The sequence below is a fragment of the Rana temporaria genome, chromosome 6 (genome assembly GCF_905171775.1).
Source record: "Rana temporaria chromosome 6, aRanTem1.1, whole genome shotgun sequence".
Lineage (NCBI taxonomy): Eukaryota > Metazoa > Chordata > Amphibia > Anura > Ranidae > Rana > Rana temporaria.
The window spans coordinates 54,985,815-54,999,511 of record NC_053494.1 but is presented as its reverse complement, the minus strand read 5'-3'; the positions used below and the strand labels follow the sequence as shown (position 1 = coordinate 54,999,511).

At 43.6% G+C, this 13,697-nt stretch overlaps 1 protein-coding gene across 1 annotated transcript in view; it reads left to right on the top strand.

The window, feature by feature from the left end:
- Positions 1–13,697, top strand: part of OTOA (otoancorin) — a 159,808-nt gene that overhangs the window by 91,135 nt on the left and 54,976 nt on the right. The window contains exons 14-16 of the mRNA XM_040356824.1: positions 1–130; positions 4,225–4,280; positions 5,539–5,647. The exon at positions 1–130 is cut by the window's left edge and continues 11 nt beyond it. Of these exons, the coding sequence (XP_040212758.1) occupies positions 1–130; positions 4,225–4,280; positions 5,539–5,647 (295 nt within the window). The remainder of the gene's footprint in view (positions 131–4,224; positions 4,281–5,538; positions 5,648–13,697) is intronic.

Below are 13,697 nucleotides of genomic sequence, written 5' to 3'. Positions count from 1 at the left end.
TGGAGGGTTTCAGACGGTTCTAGCAGAGATGAGTGGCGCATTCTTTAAAGACGTGTCTCTCTCGCAACTGTCATCAGAAAGGGACTTGGATGTCGCAGTCCTAAAGGAGAAAGAGATGAGAACAAGTCAGGTAATTATGTGTTTAACCTAAATGCCCTTCAGCAATCAGCATTTATTCAAGCTGGGTTTGGACTAATGCCGCGTACACACGAACGCTTTGTCTGATGAAAACGGTCTGATGGACCGAAAAATAGCGGCAATTTACCGCCGACGCCCCCCGCCCCAGTATGAAAGTGCCCTAAGGTTGAATCTCCCTATCTGTAGCAAACAACTCACTTAAACACATATCCACGCACCAAAGCAACAAGAAGAAGGGCCTAACGTTTATTAGGCTTAATGAACTTGTAGGAAAACAAGTGCTTAAAGAATGTGGACCAAGGACGCAGTAAGTCTCCAAGCTACAGTGGCATATCAAATCAACAACAATTATTGCCATGTGACACTGTTAGGTTGCACATTTTACTTTTTCTATACTCTGATAAAGCTCTTTTAGAAAGAGAAACATGTAGAGTTAGTTTTGTTTGTTGCATCCTTCTTTTTTTCTTTTTTTGGGGATACACATGGTGTTTTTGTGGGGTGGGGACCTTGGACTCTCTTTTTTGCACCTCCATTCTTAGTGGCACTAGTGGTGGTCTGCAGTAGACATTTTGTTGTAGTTGGGCTGGCGTCAGTTAGGGGAGGTTGGAACTGCCCCACTATAGTGAAATCCTATTTATATAGCACTTCACCATTTTGTTTAAATTATAAAAGATATAACACAATTGGGAGTTTTAAAGGGTTTTTAATGGCATTTTTTTCTTAAATAACAAACATGTCATACTTACCTGCTCTGTGCAATGGATTTGCACAAAGCAGCCCCGCCTCCGATCCTCTTCTTCTTCTTGGGTCACCCACCGGAGCTCTGGGCCCCTCCCCCTGCCGAGTGCCCCCATAGCAAACCGCTTTCTATGGGGGCTCTCGTGTGTGTGCCCCGCCTCCCACTCCCTCCTCACTGGCTGTGAACCAATGGCTCCTTCTGTTGTATCTCAGCTAATGAGGAGCGAGAGACCCTGGAGAGTCGCTGCTCTCATGCACATCACTGGATTGAGATCGGCCTTAGGTAAGTATTAGGGTGGGTTGAGGGAGAAGCTGCACACTGAAGGTTTTTTACCTTCATGCATAAAATACATGAAGATAAAAAACCTTCACCCTTTCGAACCACTATAAAGGTGAAGGCAGCTAGTTTCATGTATATTGGTGTTCTCGTTAAAGTGGTTGTTAACCCACTTATTGTTACTACAATCCCCTCTGTTATAATAAATGCTGTACCCCACTGTATGTGTTTTCTATAAAATCCACTGATAAATATCTTATTATTGTACTCTCTCCTTCCCAGGTCTGATAACAAGCAGAGGGGATTGTAGTAACAACAATGTCTTATGATACCAGCAGGAGAAGGGGGGGCGGCCACTGGTATGAGCTGACAGGCAGGGAGGGGAGGGGGGAGGAGTAGGCAGGAACACAAAAGAGAGCAGGGCTGCAGGTGACGGAGGCACGTAAACTGACCACGGTGTCAGGGCTCAGCAGCCGTGATACACTGTGGTCAGTTTACAGAGGAGAGGGTATAGCCAGGCAGGATCAGCCAGGTATTTAAGGTGATACAGGGGGCCAAATGAAACAGCACAAGCATTGTGCAGTATAGCATGCTTAAAGGTAACAGGATCCAATATTTTTTTTTTTTTAGGTTAACAAACACTTTAAATAATAGCAGTGCACGGGTTCATTATATACACAATCTGACAGCTATTCTAATCCCCTCTGCTCTGCCTTTTTGCCTTTAGTTACACTTTAATAATGGAACATGACACTAGTGTTTCATATAAAATGTTTCTTTTGTATGAGAACAGGAGAACCATTTTCGGGAATGGTTGCAGGGTCATGACATGCTGCATATTTTATCTAACAAATGTGAACTCACATACAAAGCTAAAAAACATTAGTTTGTCGATTTTTGCTAAATGTGTATGTATGAATGTGAGTCATTACCTTTAGATTGTAAGCTCCTTGAGAGCTGAGACTGATGTGAATGTACAATACATATGTAAAGCGCTGCATAAATTGTCAGTGCTATATAAATACCTGTAATAAATAAATGGACACAAAAAATGCAGCGCAGTAGTGTAAGAAGTAAGGCAAATTGATTTAATATCTAGGTAAGGATTGCTTTAAAACAACACCTTTGTCTTAAAGGCTAAGTTCACCTTTAAAAAAAAAGGTTGTTACCTTCCCCAAAAATGGTTATAGTTATGTTTTAATTGTCCACTATCACAGGAATCTGATATTAAAGTGTTACTAAACCCAGTGATATGAAAATAGTTTATCCAACATCCCCCCCACCCACAGTGCCCACGGCTTATAAATCATCTTTTTACATTAAAATACTGCCACTGTATACCTTTTTTGATGATCTGTATACCATGGTTACATAATAAAATACACAGTTTCTCCAGTGCTGAGAGTTCAGGAAGAAGGGGATTTCCACTGCAGCCTGTATACACACCCACATGTGTGATGTCAATATCATGTGGCTTGGCTAGCTCTGGGAACAAGTAACTGTTCTCTCCAGCATTAAAGACACACCTGAGCATGTGCAGGTTGGCTACTCTGCCTGCGTTAGCTGGCCTTCCCCAGACAGACAGTGCAGGAGTGCAGAAGATTACCCCTTAAGTTCCACAGTGAGTATAACAAGTATGATATGCTGCATATACAGACTGATTTTACTGTTGTGGGCTTAGTAACACTTTAACTTTGAGAAGTCTAAAAGTTAGAAAAGCTGGACCTGGCTATTCTAGCCAAAGCTGTGTATGTAAAAAATGTTAACCCATCAAATACCCTTAACCACTTCCATACCAGGTACTTACGCAGCTTCCCGCCCAAGCCAATTTTCAGCTTTCAGCACTGTCACACTTTGGATGGCAATTGCGCGGTCATGCTACACTGTACCCAAACAAAATTGGCGTCCTTTTTTCCCCACAAATAGAGCTTTCTTTTGGTGGTATTTGATCACCTCTGCGATTTTTTTTTTTTTTGCAACAACTAAAAAAAGGCTGAAAATTTGGAAAAAAAATTACGTTTTTATTTTTTTCTGTTAATTTTTTTGTAAATAAGTTTTCTCTTTCAATTACGGGCACTGATATGGCGGCACTAATGGGCACCGATGAGATGGCACTGATGGACATCGATGAGGTAGTACTGACGGGCACAGATGAGGTGGCACTGATTGGCGGCGCTGGTATGCAACACTGATGGGCACTCATAGGCGGCACTGATGGGCACACATAGGCGGCACTGATGGGCACACATAGGCAGCACTGATGGGCACACATAGGCGGCACTGATGGGCACACATAGGCGGCACTGATGGGCACTCATGGGCGGCACAGATGGGCACTCATAGGCGGCACAGATGGGCACTCGTGGGCGGCACTGATGGATACTTATGGGTGGCACAGATGGGCACTGATAGGTGGGCACTGGGCATGGATGGGCACTGTGGGGTGGCACTGATGGACACTGGGGTGGCACTGATGGACACTGGGGTGGCACTGATGGACACTGGGGTGGCAGCACTGATTTTTGCCAGGTTGCCAGTCAGTGCCCATTTGTGGGCACTGACTGGCATCTTTTTTTTAATGCTTTTTTTTTTTTTTTTGCCCACCCTAGTGCTCCAGGGTGGGCATCCCTGGTGGTCCAGTGTGGCGATCCGAGGGGGGGCTGCGCTGATAAACAATCAGCGCGAACCCCCCCTGTCACAAGAGCCGCCGATCGGCTCTCCTCTACTCGCGTCTGTCAGACGCTAGTGAGGAAGAGCCGATCAACGGCTCTTCCTGTTTACATCGTGATCAGCCGTGATTGGACACGGCTGATCACGTGGTAAAGAGTCTCCGCCGGAGGCTCTTTACCGAGATCGGAGATGCAGGGTGTCAGACTGACACCCCGCATCACCGATCGCCGCGATGCGCGCCCCCACGGGCGCGCGCGGCATGAAATCCTGCAGGACGTTCTAGAACGTCCTGTCAGGATTTCATAACCACTTCCCGGACGTAAATCGGCTATAGGCCGGGCGGGAAGTGGTTAAACCAGGTAGAGTTATTCAACATTATTGATTTCTTTATTGTCTTTCAGGCTCTATTTCTGTTGGAGTTGCTGTCTAATGAAACAACACTGGAGAATCTGCTGAGGTAATGTTGCAATATTTATTTGTATCATTAATCACTTAGCAAATCTGGAACTGTTGCACACAGAACCTCATTAGATTTCTTTCTTCGTTTTCTCATCAAATGAGGGATGAAATCTGCTTGGTTGCTGTGGAGTTTTACTTTGCTTGAGTTCTCTTTGAACTTCACCTCTCCCTCTTTCTCTCCTGTCCTTTCTTCCCCTCTCCTCCTGTCCTCCTCTACATCTCCTCATTTCTTACCCTCTTTTACCCTATTCTAGTCTCCCCTCTTCTTCTTTACTCTCCTCCCCTCTCCTCACCCCCTCTTCTTCCCTCTTATCTCAGACTCCACTAAACCCCTCTCTTCTTCGTTTAACCTTCTCTACCCTACTCTAGTCTCCCCTCTTCTCATTTTCTCCCCTTCCCTCTCCTCTTGTTTTAGACTCCCCTATTCCCCTCTCCTCTCTTCCTGCCCTGCACTACTCTACTCTAGTCTCCCATATTCTCCTCTCTTTTTACCCCCTTACCTCTTTTCTCAGACTCCACTCTTCTTTTCTACTGCCCTCTTCTACCCTACTCTAGTCTCCCCTCTTCTCCTTTTCACCCCTTCCCTCTTCTCTTCTTTCAGACTCCCCTATTTCCCTCTCCTCTCTAACTGCCCTGCACTACTCAACTCTAGTCTCCCATATTCTCCTCTTCTTCTCCCCTCACCTCTTTTCTCAGACTCCCCTCTCTTTTTCTACTGCCCTCTTCTACCCTACACTAGTCTCCCCTCTTCTTCTTTTCTCGCCTCTTCTCTCCTTTTTTCTTCTTTCAAACCCTCCTATTTCCTTCCCCCTCCTCCTGCCCTCCTCTACCCTACTCTAGTCGCCTATATTTTCCTTTCCTCTCCTCTCCTCTCAGCCTCCACTCTTCTTTTCTCTTGCGCTCTTTTACCCTACTCTAGTCTTCCTTCTTCTCTTCTCCATTTCTCTTCTCACTTCTTCTTATAAACTCCCCTCTCCTCCTCCTCTTTTTCCCTATTCAAACTTACTACAGTCTCCCTTCTTGTTTGCTCTTTCACCTTTTCTCTCAGACTCCTCTACTCCCCTTAACTCTTCTACTTCCCTCCTCTACCCTCTTCTTACCTTTCTGTCCCCTCCACTCTTTTTCACTCCCTTGCCTTAATCTCTTCTTGTCCCCTCCCCTCTTCTCCTGGTGTCTCTTACCCTGTTCTTGTCTCTCTATCGCCTCCACTCCCTCTTTAAAGCACCAGGTGGAGAGCCTACTAATTTTTTTTCTAGTACAGGACAGTTGGCGAAGGGTATTACCTGTGAACAGATAGACAACATTATTGACGCCAGCCATTTCAAGCTCATTGAGAAGAACCTACCATTCCTTTCTCCATTTCAGGTGACATAGTCCAATCTTAAATATATTTCCTAATTAAATGGATTAGTAGCTCAGACCTTAGCACATAGCATCCTATGCTGCCATTATACAGTATCACTGATTCTTGGTCATTCACAACTCCGAAATATTGGTTTATTTGCAATATACATCAATATGTCATCAATAAGCGTACTCCGGCCATCAACCATGATCATAAATTTCGGAAAGTATTATGACCAATTTTAAAGTTTTGCAGCAATTGTTTGTAAATACAGTATGTGTAAAGATTTGTTATTTTATAAATATTTGTTGCAAATAGTGTTATGGTTTTCGTTAGTTCCGGTTCACACTACAGCGACTTGGGATCCGACTTGTGTCGGCCCAAGTCGTGCGACATGAGAAATTCCATTGAAGTGAATTAGAGCCGTCTTAATGTACACTACTGAAGTCGCTCCAACTTCAGAAAATGTTCCTGTACTACTTCAAGGCAACTTGTAGGCAACTTGTACCCATTGATTTCAATGGAAAATGCCTCCAAAGTCAGATCACTGTCTTAACTGAAGCAACTTTACAGGGAGAGAAAATAGTTTTCTCAGGCAAACCCCTCCCACAGAGCTGATTATTGTTTGGCCACTTTTAAAGTTGCCTGTCCTGGAGGCAACTTGAAGTCGCTCCAAGTCGCGCTAAAGTCATCTCGCAAAGTCACGCTGGAAGTCGTGTTGCCCCTGTGTGAACCGGCATTAAGCCCTTGTTTTTAGAAAAGTAATAAGTGATAAAACAGGATATACTGCCAAGCAATAAAAGACTTTTGTATTGTATGCTACAGAAAAAAATATACACACATCCGGATCTATGGCCAACAATTCAGAGTGGTCACACATCATTGTCCATAAACTATACACTTTAACAAACTCAGAAAATAAATGCCGACATTCAAAAAACTGTGTGGGGAATCCCCCCAATCCATACCAGGCCCTTCAGGTCTGGTTCAGATTTTAAGGGGAACCCCACGCCAAAATTAAAAGAAAAAAAAGGGTTGGGGTCCCCCAAATCCATAACAGGCCCTTATCTGAGCATGCAGTCTAGGCCAGGAAAGGGGGGAAAGCAAGTGCCCCTCCCTCCTGAACCATACCAGGCCACATGCCCTCAACATGGGGGGTGCTTTGGGGTAGGGGGTTCCCCCTTAAGCACCTTATCTCTATGTTGATGAGAACAAAGGCCTTTTCCCCACAACCCTGGCCCAGTATGGTGACTTATCGGAATCTGAAAGCCCCCTTTAACAAAGGGGTCCCTCAGATCCTGGCCCTCTACCCCAAAGCACCCCCCCCATGTTGAGGAAATTCGCTCATCCCCTTCCCTTTCCTGGCCTGCCGGGCTGCAAGCTCAAATAAGAGTCTGGGGTGGATTTTGGGGAGAATCCCATCATTTTTTTTTTTTTTTTTTTAAGCATGGGGTTTCCCTCAAAATTCATATCGGACGTAAGGGTCTGTTATGGATTTGAGGGGGGACCCCATGCCGGTTTTTCTTTTGGCGGGGGTGTTCCCCCAATCCAGGTACTAGACCTGGATTGGGGGGACCCCCAAACAGCCAGCTTTCTTTTTTTTACATTCAACTATCAGCGCGGAATCCAGGTTAAGAGCTAGGGTAAATGTTAAGGCTAGGGTTAAATGTTAAACGTAAGGGCTAGGGTTAAATTTTAGGGTTAAGGGCTAAATGTTAAGATTAAGGGCTAGGGTCAGGGGTAGGGTAAGGGCTAAATGTTAAGTTTAAGAAATGGGGTTAAATGCTAGGGTTAGGGCTAAATGTTAAGGTTAAGATCTAGGGTTAGAGTTAAATGCTAAGGTTAAGGCGAGGGTTAGGGCTGAATGTTAAGGTTAAGCGTTAGGGTTAAATGTTAGGGTTAAGGGCTAGGTTTAGAGTTAAATGCTAAGGTTTGAGTTAAGGGTTAGGGTTAAATGTTAGGGTTAAGGGATAGGGTTAAAGGCTGGGGTTACGGGTAAATGTTAGGGTTAGTGTTAAGGGCTACGGTTAAATGTTAGGGTTAAGGGCTAGGGTTAGGGTTAAATGCTAAGGTTAGAGTTAAGGACTAGGGTTAAAGGCTAGGGTTATGCTTAAATGTAAGGGTTAGGGTTAAGAGCCAGGAGTACGGTGAATGGCTAGGGTTAAAATGTTAAGGTTAGCGGTAAGTGTTAGGACTAGCAGTAATTGTTAGGGGTTACCCTAACAATTACCACTAACTATAACAATTACTGTTAATCCTAACTTTTACCTGTAACCCTAGTCCGTAACCCTAACCCTATCATTTAACACTAACCCTTAGCCCTAACCCTAACACATTGTAAACCCTTAGCCCTAACCCTAACACATCACAAATGCATCAAAAAAATACGACATGTGCGTTTTTGGTGCAGTTCCACTGAAGTCTATTATATGCAAAACACAACCTGCTGGTCAAGTCCCTGCCCCTTTCCAATAAACGCACAGGCTCAAAGCGCACAGATGTGAACTAGATCAATAGGAAACCATGTTTGGACTGTAGTGTGTTTCTGCAAAATTCACTAAAAATGCATAGGTGTGAACCAAGCCTATTAGACAAGAAATAGTTATATCACCTGTTAGGCTGAGCAGTTTGGCAACAGTGTGTCAATCACAAGACCTGCTGACCAGCATAATAAATCCCTTCACAGGAAAACAGTTCACATACTGTATATGCAGTTTAAACTGTGTATGCATCCTTTTGTTTTGGAAACTGTTTTAAAATGCTAGTAGATTTAGTTATCAGGCTGCTTTGCTTTCCAAACATAAAACCTCATGATGTAGATAAAACCATTAACATGCTGAAAGCATATGTGTGTGTATACAGGTGATACTCGAAAAATTTGAAGTTAATTTATTTCACTAATGCAACCTAGAAGGTGAAACTTATGCCGCGTACACATGATCATTTTTCGGCATGAAAAAAACAAAGTTTAAAAAAAATGTAATTTAAAATGATCGTGTGTGGGCTTTTTCGTGTTCTGAAAAACGACAATATTTTTTTCGAACATGCTGCATTTTTTAACTACGTTTTAAACAATGGCCCAGATTCAAAGAGATCTGCGCTCTATTTGCGGAGGCGCAGGGCAACGATTTTGCCCTGCGCCCCCGCAAATATTTTGCGCTGCCCTCGATTCACGGAGCAGTAGCTCCGTAAATTGCGAGGTCGCGCCGGCAAAATTGCCCGGCGTAAGCGCGCGCAATGTAAATGATCCCGCCGGGGGCGGGAATCATTTAAATTAGGCGCGCTCCCGCGCCGAGCGTAGAGCGCATGCTCCGTCGGGAAACTTTCCCGACGTGCATTGCGGCAAATGACGTCGCAAGGTCCAGCGCCATTCACGAATCACTTACGCAAACGACGTAAAATTTGAACGTCGCGACGCGGGAAGGGCGGTATACTTTAGCATTGGCTGCCCCTACTATTAGAAGGGGCAGACTTACGCTAAAGACGCCGTACGGAAAATCTGTAACTTGCGTACGCAGGGCCCGCGCAACTTTGTGAATCGGTGTTAGTATGCAATTTGCATACTATACGCTGATCACAATGGGAGCGCCCCCTAGCTGCCAACGCAAGAATGCAGCCTAAAATCAGCGTGGCATAAGAGCCTTATGCCACGCAGATTTTAGGCTGCAGTCGGCGTTACGATGTTCCTGAATCAGGAGCATTCGTAACGCCGGCGCAAGTAAGCAATTGCGCTGCGTAACCTATGGTTACGCAGGCGCAATTGCTTACTGAATCTGGGCCAATGTCGTTTTTCGGGTTGTAAAAAATGATCGTGTGTGGGCTAAAATGACGTGAAAAACCCGCGCATGCTCAGAAGCAAGTTATGAGACGGGAGCGCTCGTTCTGGTAAAACTACCGTTCGGAATGGAGTAAGCACATTCGTTAAGGTTTGAAATTATTGCATTGTGTAATGCAGCACATTCTTTTCTTCTTTTTAATGCTACACTCTAGCCTCAGTCCACTCCTTGTGAAAGTCCCCAACACTTTTGAATGGCCTTTTCCTGACAATCCTTTCCAGGCTGCGGTTATCCCTGCTGCTTGTGCACCTTGTTCTTCCACACTTTTCCCTTCCACATAACTTTCTATTAATGTGCTTTAATACAGCACTTTGGAAACATCCAACTTCTTTTGCAATTACCCTTTGAGTCTTTCCCTCCTTATGGCGGGTGTCAATGATGGTTTTCTGCACAACTGTCAGGCCAGAAGTCTTTCCCACGATTGTGATTCCTACCGAACCAGACTGAGAGACCATTTAAAGGCTCAGGAACCCTTTGCAGGTGTTAAAGTATAATTAGCTGATTTAAGTGGGACACTTTGGGGCAGATTCACAGAGCAAGTACGTCGGTGTATCTACTGATACGCCGGCGTACTTTCAAATTTCCCGCGTCGTATCTTTAGTTTGAATCCTCAAACCAAGATACGACGGCATTTGGGTAAGATCCGACAGGCGTACGCCTTCAGATCTTAGATGTAATACTTAAACGCCCGCTGGGTGGAGTTCGCGTTGTTTATGCAAATGAGCTTTTTCCAACGATCCACGAATGTACGCGCGGTCGTCGCATTCTCTTACGTCGTCTCTAGTCGGCTTTTTCCGGCGTATAGTTAAAGCTGCTATTTTGCGGCGTATAGATAGACTTGCCATGTTAAAGTATGGCCGTCGTTCCCGCGTCGAAATTTGAATTTTTTTTTTGCGTAAGTCGTCCGTGAATAGGGATGGACGTAAGTCACGTTGAAGTTCAAAAAATTACGTCGTTGCGACGTCATTTCGCGCAAAGCACGGCGGGAAATTTAGAAACGGAGCATGCGCAGTTCAATCGGCGCAGGGACGCCGATTTGAATTATGCGCCGAGAGATACACTACGCCGCCGTAACTTGCGGCGCAAAATCTTCCTGGATTCGACTTAGAGCCAGGTAAGATACGGCGGCGTAGCGTATCTCTGATACGCTGCGCCTGGGCATTTCTATGTGAATCTGCCCCATAGAGCCTAGAATATTGCACCTTTTCACAATATTCAAATTTTCTGAGATTGTGGATATGGGGTTTTCATGAGCAGTAAGCCATAATCATCACAATTATGGCAAATCACGGATTGAACTATCTGGCTTTGCATGTAATGAGTCTATCTCATATATTAGTTTCACCTTTTAAGTTGCATTAGTGAAATAAATGAACTTTTGCACAATATTCTAATTTTTCGAGTATCACCTGTATATAATATGCATACAATGCTTAGAAAAAGTATTTGCCCCACTTGGAGGTGGACTTGCTGTTGTGTTTCGGATCATTGCCCTGCTGCATAACCCAAGTGCACTTGAGCTTGAGGCCACGAACTGATGGCTGGACATTCTCCTTTAGAATTTTCTGGTAGAGCTCAGAATTCATGTTTCCATTAATTATGGTAAGCTGTCCAGGTCCTGATGCTGCAAAGCAGCCCCAGACCATCACGCTACCACCACCATGTCTGACTGTTAGTATGATGTTCTTGTTATGAAATGCTGTATTAATTTTATGCCAGATGTAATGGGATGCACACCTTCCAAAAAGTAACATTTTTGTCTTATCAGCCTACAGAATATTTGCCTAAACATCTTCGGGTTAATCAAGATGTTTTTTGGTAAATGTGAGATGAGCCTTTGTGTTCTTTTTGGTCAGCAGTGGCTTTGGCCTTGGAACTCTCCCATGGATGCCATTTGTGACCAGTCTCTTTCTTATTGTTGAATCATGAACACTGATCTTACCTGAGGCAAGTGAGGCCTGCAGGTCTTTGGATGTTGTTCTGGGTACTTTTATGACCTCCTGGATGAGTCATTGTCATGCACTTGGAGTAATTTTTGTAGGCTGCCACTCCTGGGAAGGTTCACCACTGTTATCTCTATGTGTGGATAATGGCTTTCCCTGTGGTTCACTGGAGTTCCAAAGCCTTAGAAATGGCTTTGAAACTCTTCCTAGACCAATATATGTACATTACTTTGTTTCTAATCGGTTCTTGAATTTTCTTAGATTGTGGCATGATGTGTGGCTTTTTGTGATCTGTTAGCGTGCTTCACTTTGTCAGACAGCTTCTAATTAATGCGATTTCTTGATTCAACAGGTCTGGCAGCAATCAGGCCTGGGTGTAGCAAGTGAAATTTAACAAAAAAATTGTGATCAATCACAGTTCATTCATGATTCAGCATAGAAGGGGGCAATTACTTTTTCACGTAGGGCCAGGCAGGTTTGAACTGCCTTTTTCCCTTAATAAATGAAATAATTAAAAAACTGCATCTTGGATTTATGTGGGTTATCTTTGTGTACTACATTTGTTTGATGATCTAAATCAGGGGTCTCCAAACTGCGGCCCGAGGGCCAGATGTGGCCCTTTGCCAGCCGCTATCTGGCCCTTGGGGCACTATTCCTCCTACTGACACCATCAATGGGGCACTATATCTTCCACTAATACCAATAATGGGATACCATTCATCCTACTAATAGGGGCACTACTTCTCCTCCTCTTATTGACCACCGACCCTGAGGCCATATTTATCTTCACTGATGCTGGGCCTGTGAAATTTTCTGCCTCTGCTGGCCATATTTCGGCCCCCCTAAAGTCTTAAAGGACAATAAACTGGCCCTTTTTTTTGGAAAAGTTTGGAGACCCCTGATCTAAATCATTTAATTCCGCATACACACGATCGGTCAATCCGATGAGAACGGTCGGATGGACCGTTTTCATCAGACCAAACCGAACGTGTGTGGGCCCCATCGGTTATTTATCCATCGGTCAAAAATTTGAAACTTGTTTTAAAATTAACCGATGGATACCTAACCGATAGAAAAAAAACAATCGTTTGTAGGCACGTCCATCGGTTAAAAATCCACGCATGCTCAGAATCAAGTCGACGCATGCTTGGAAGCATTGAACTTAGTTTTTTTTTTAGCACGTCGTCGTGTTTTACGTCACCGCGTTCTGACACGATCTTTTTTTTTTAACTGATGGTGTGTAGGCACAACTGACCATCAGTCAGCTTCATCGATTAACTGATGGAAAAATCCATTAGATCGTTCTCATCGGATTGACCGATCGTGTGTACAAGGCATAAGTGTGAGAAATATGCAAAAAAAAAAAAATCAGGGAGGGGGCAAAAACGTTATCACAGTATATATATATATATATATATACAGGTGTTTGTATATATATATATATATATATATATATATATGTGTGTGTATGTATGTATGTATGTATATGATCTTGGTTGCTGCTAATCTGATATAAAATATTTGTTTTACATAACACATTCTATATAGGCTGTACCAATGAAACAAAATTCATAGAGCATTTTACAATAAGAGGATACGGCAGAAGCTGTTTGCCTTTAGGCTTTCTCTTTCTAATTGAAACTTGGTACTGACATCTGAACACTGAAGGAAGTGAAGAGATGAGTCATTGCTCTGACTCATTTGGTGGTGTGTGAATTTGAGCTACAGCAATTGAACTCTATAAATGGGTGATTTTAGTAGGACAGGTAATTTTAGTCTGGCAAAAATGTGAAAAGAAACTTGGTTATACATGCGGTGTTTGCTGTTGTATGTCTTGTACAGGAACAGGTAGCACTACAAATTTGCATTAACGACTGCTATCCCAGTTGAGAGTAGGTAGATGACCCTGTCCTTAGAATTTGAATTTAAAGAAATAGGGGCACCATGTAGAGGTTTGAACCTTTACAAATTGGATGATATCCAGTTAAAATATATAAAGGTACACTTAAGCAAGAATGAAAAATTATGCCATGAAAAGCATCCTGCTCAGTCTTCATTACCAGGAAGTGCCAATTTGTGTGCTTGATTGGACGTTTTTTTATGGAATTCCACCTAGCAGGATGTGAAATAGACTGCATTGCAGAACCTACCATAAAGCAGCGGATACGGGAAGCTACACACATTTTCTAACTTTACTACATCTGCAAAGATTTTAATAGCTTAGGAATTCACTGGCTGATTTTAACAGGTACATACAGTTGTCACTAAAGTACATCTGTCATGAGACAATC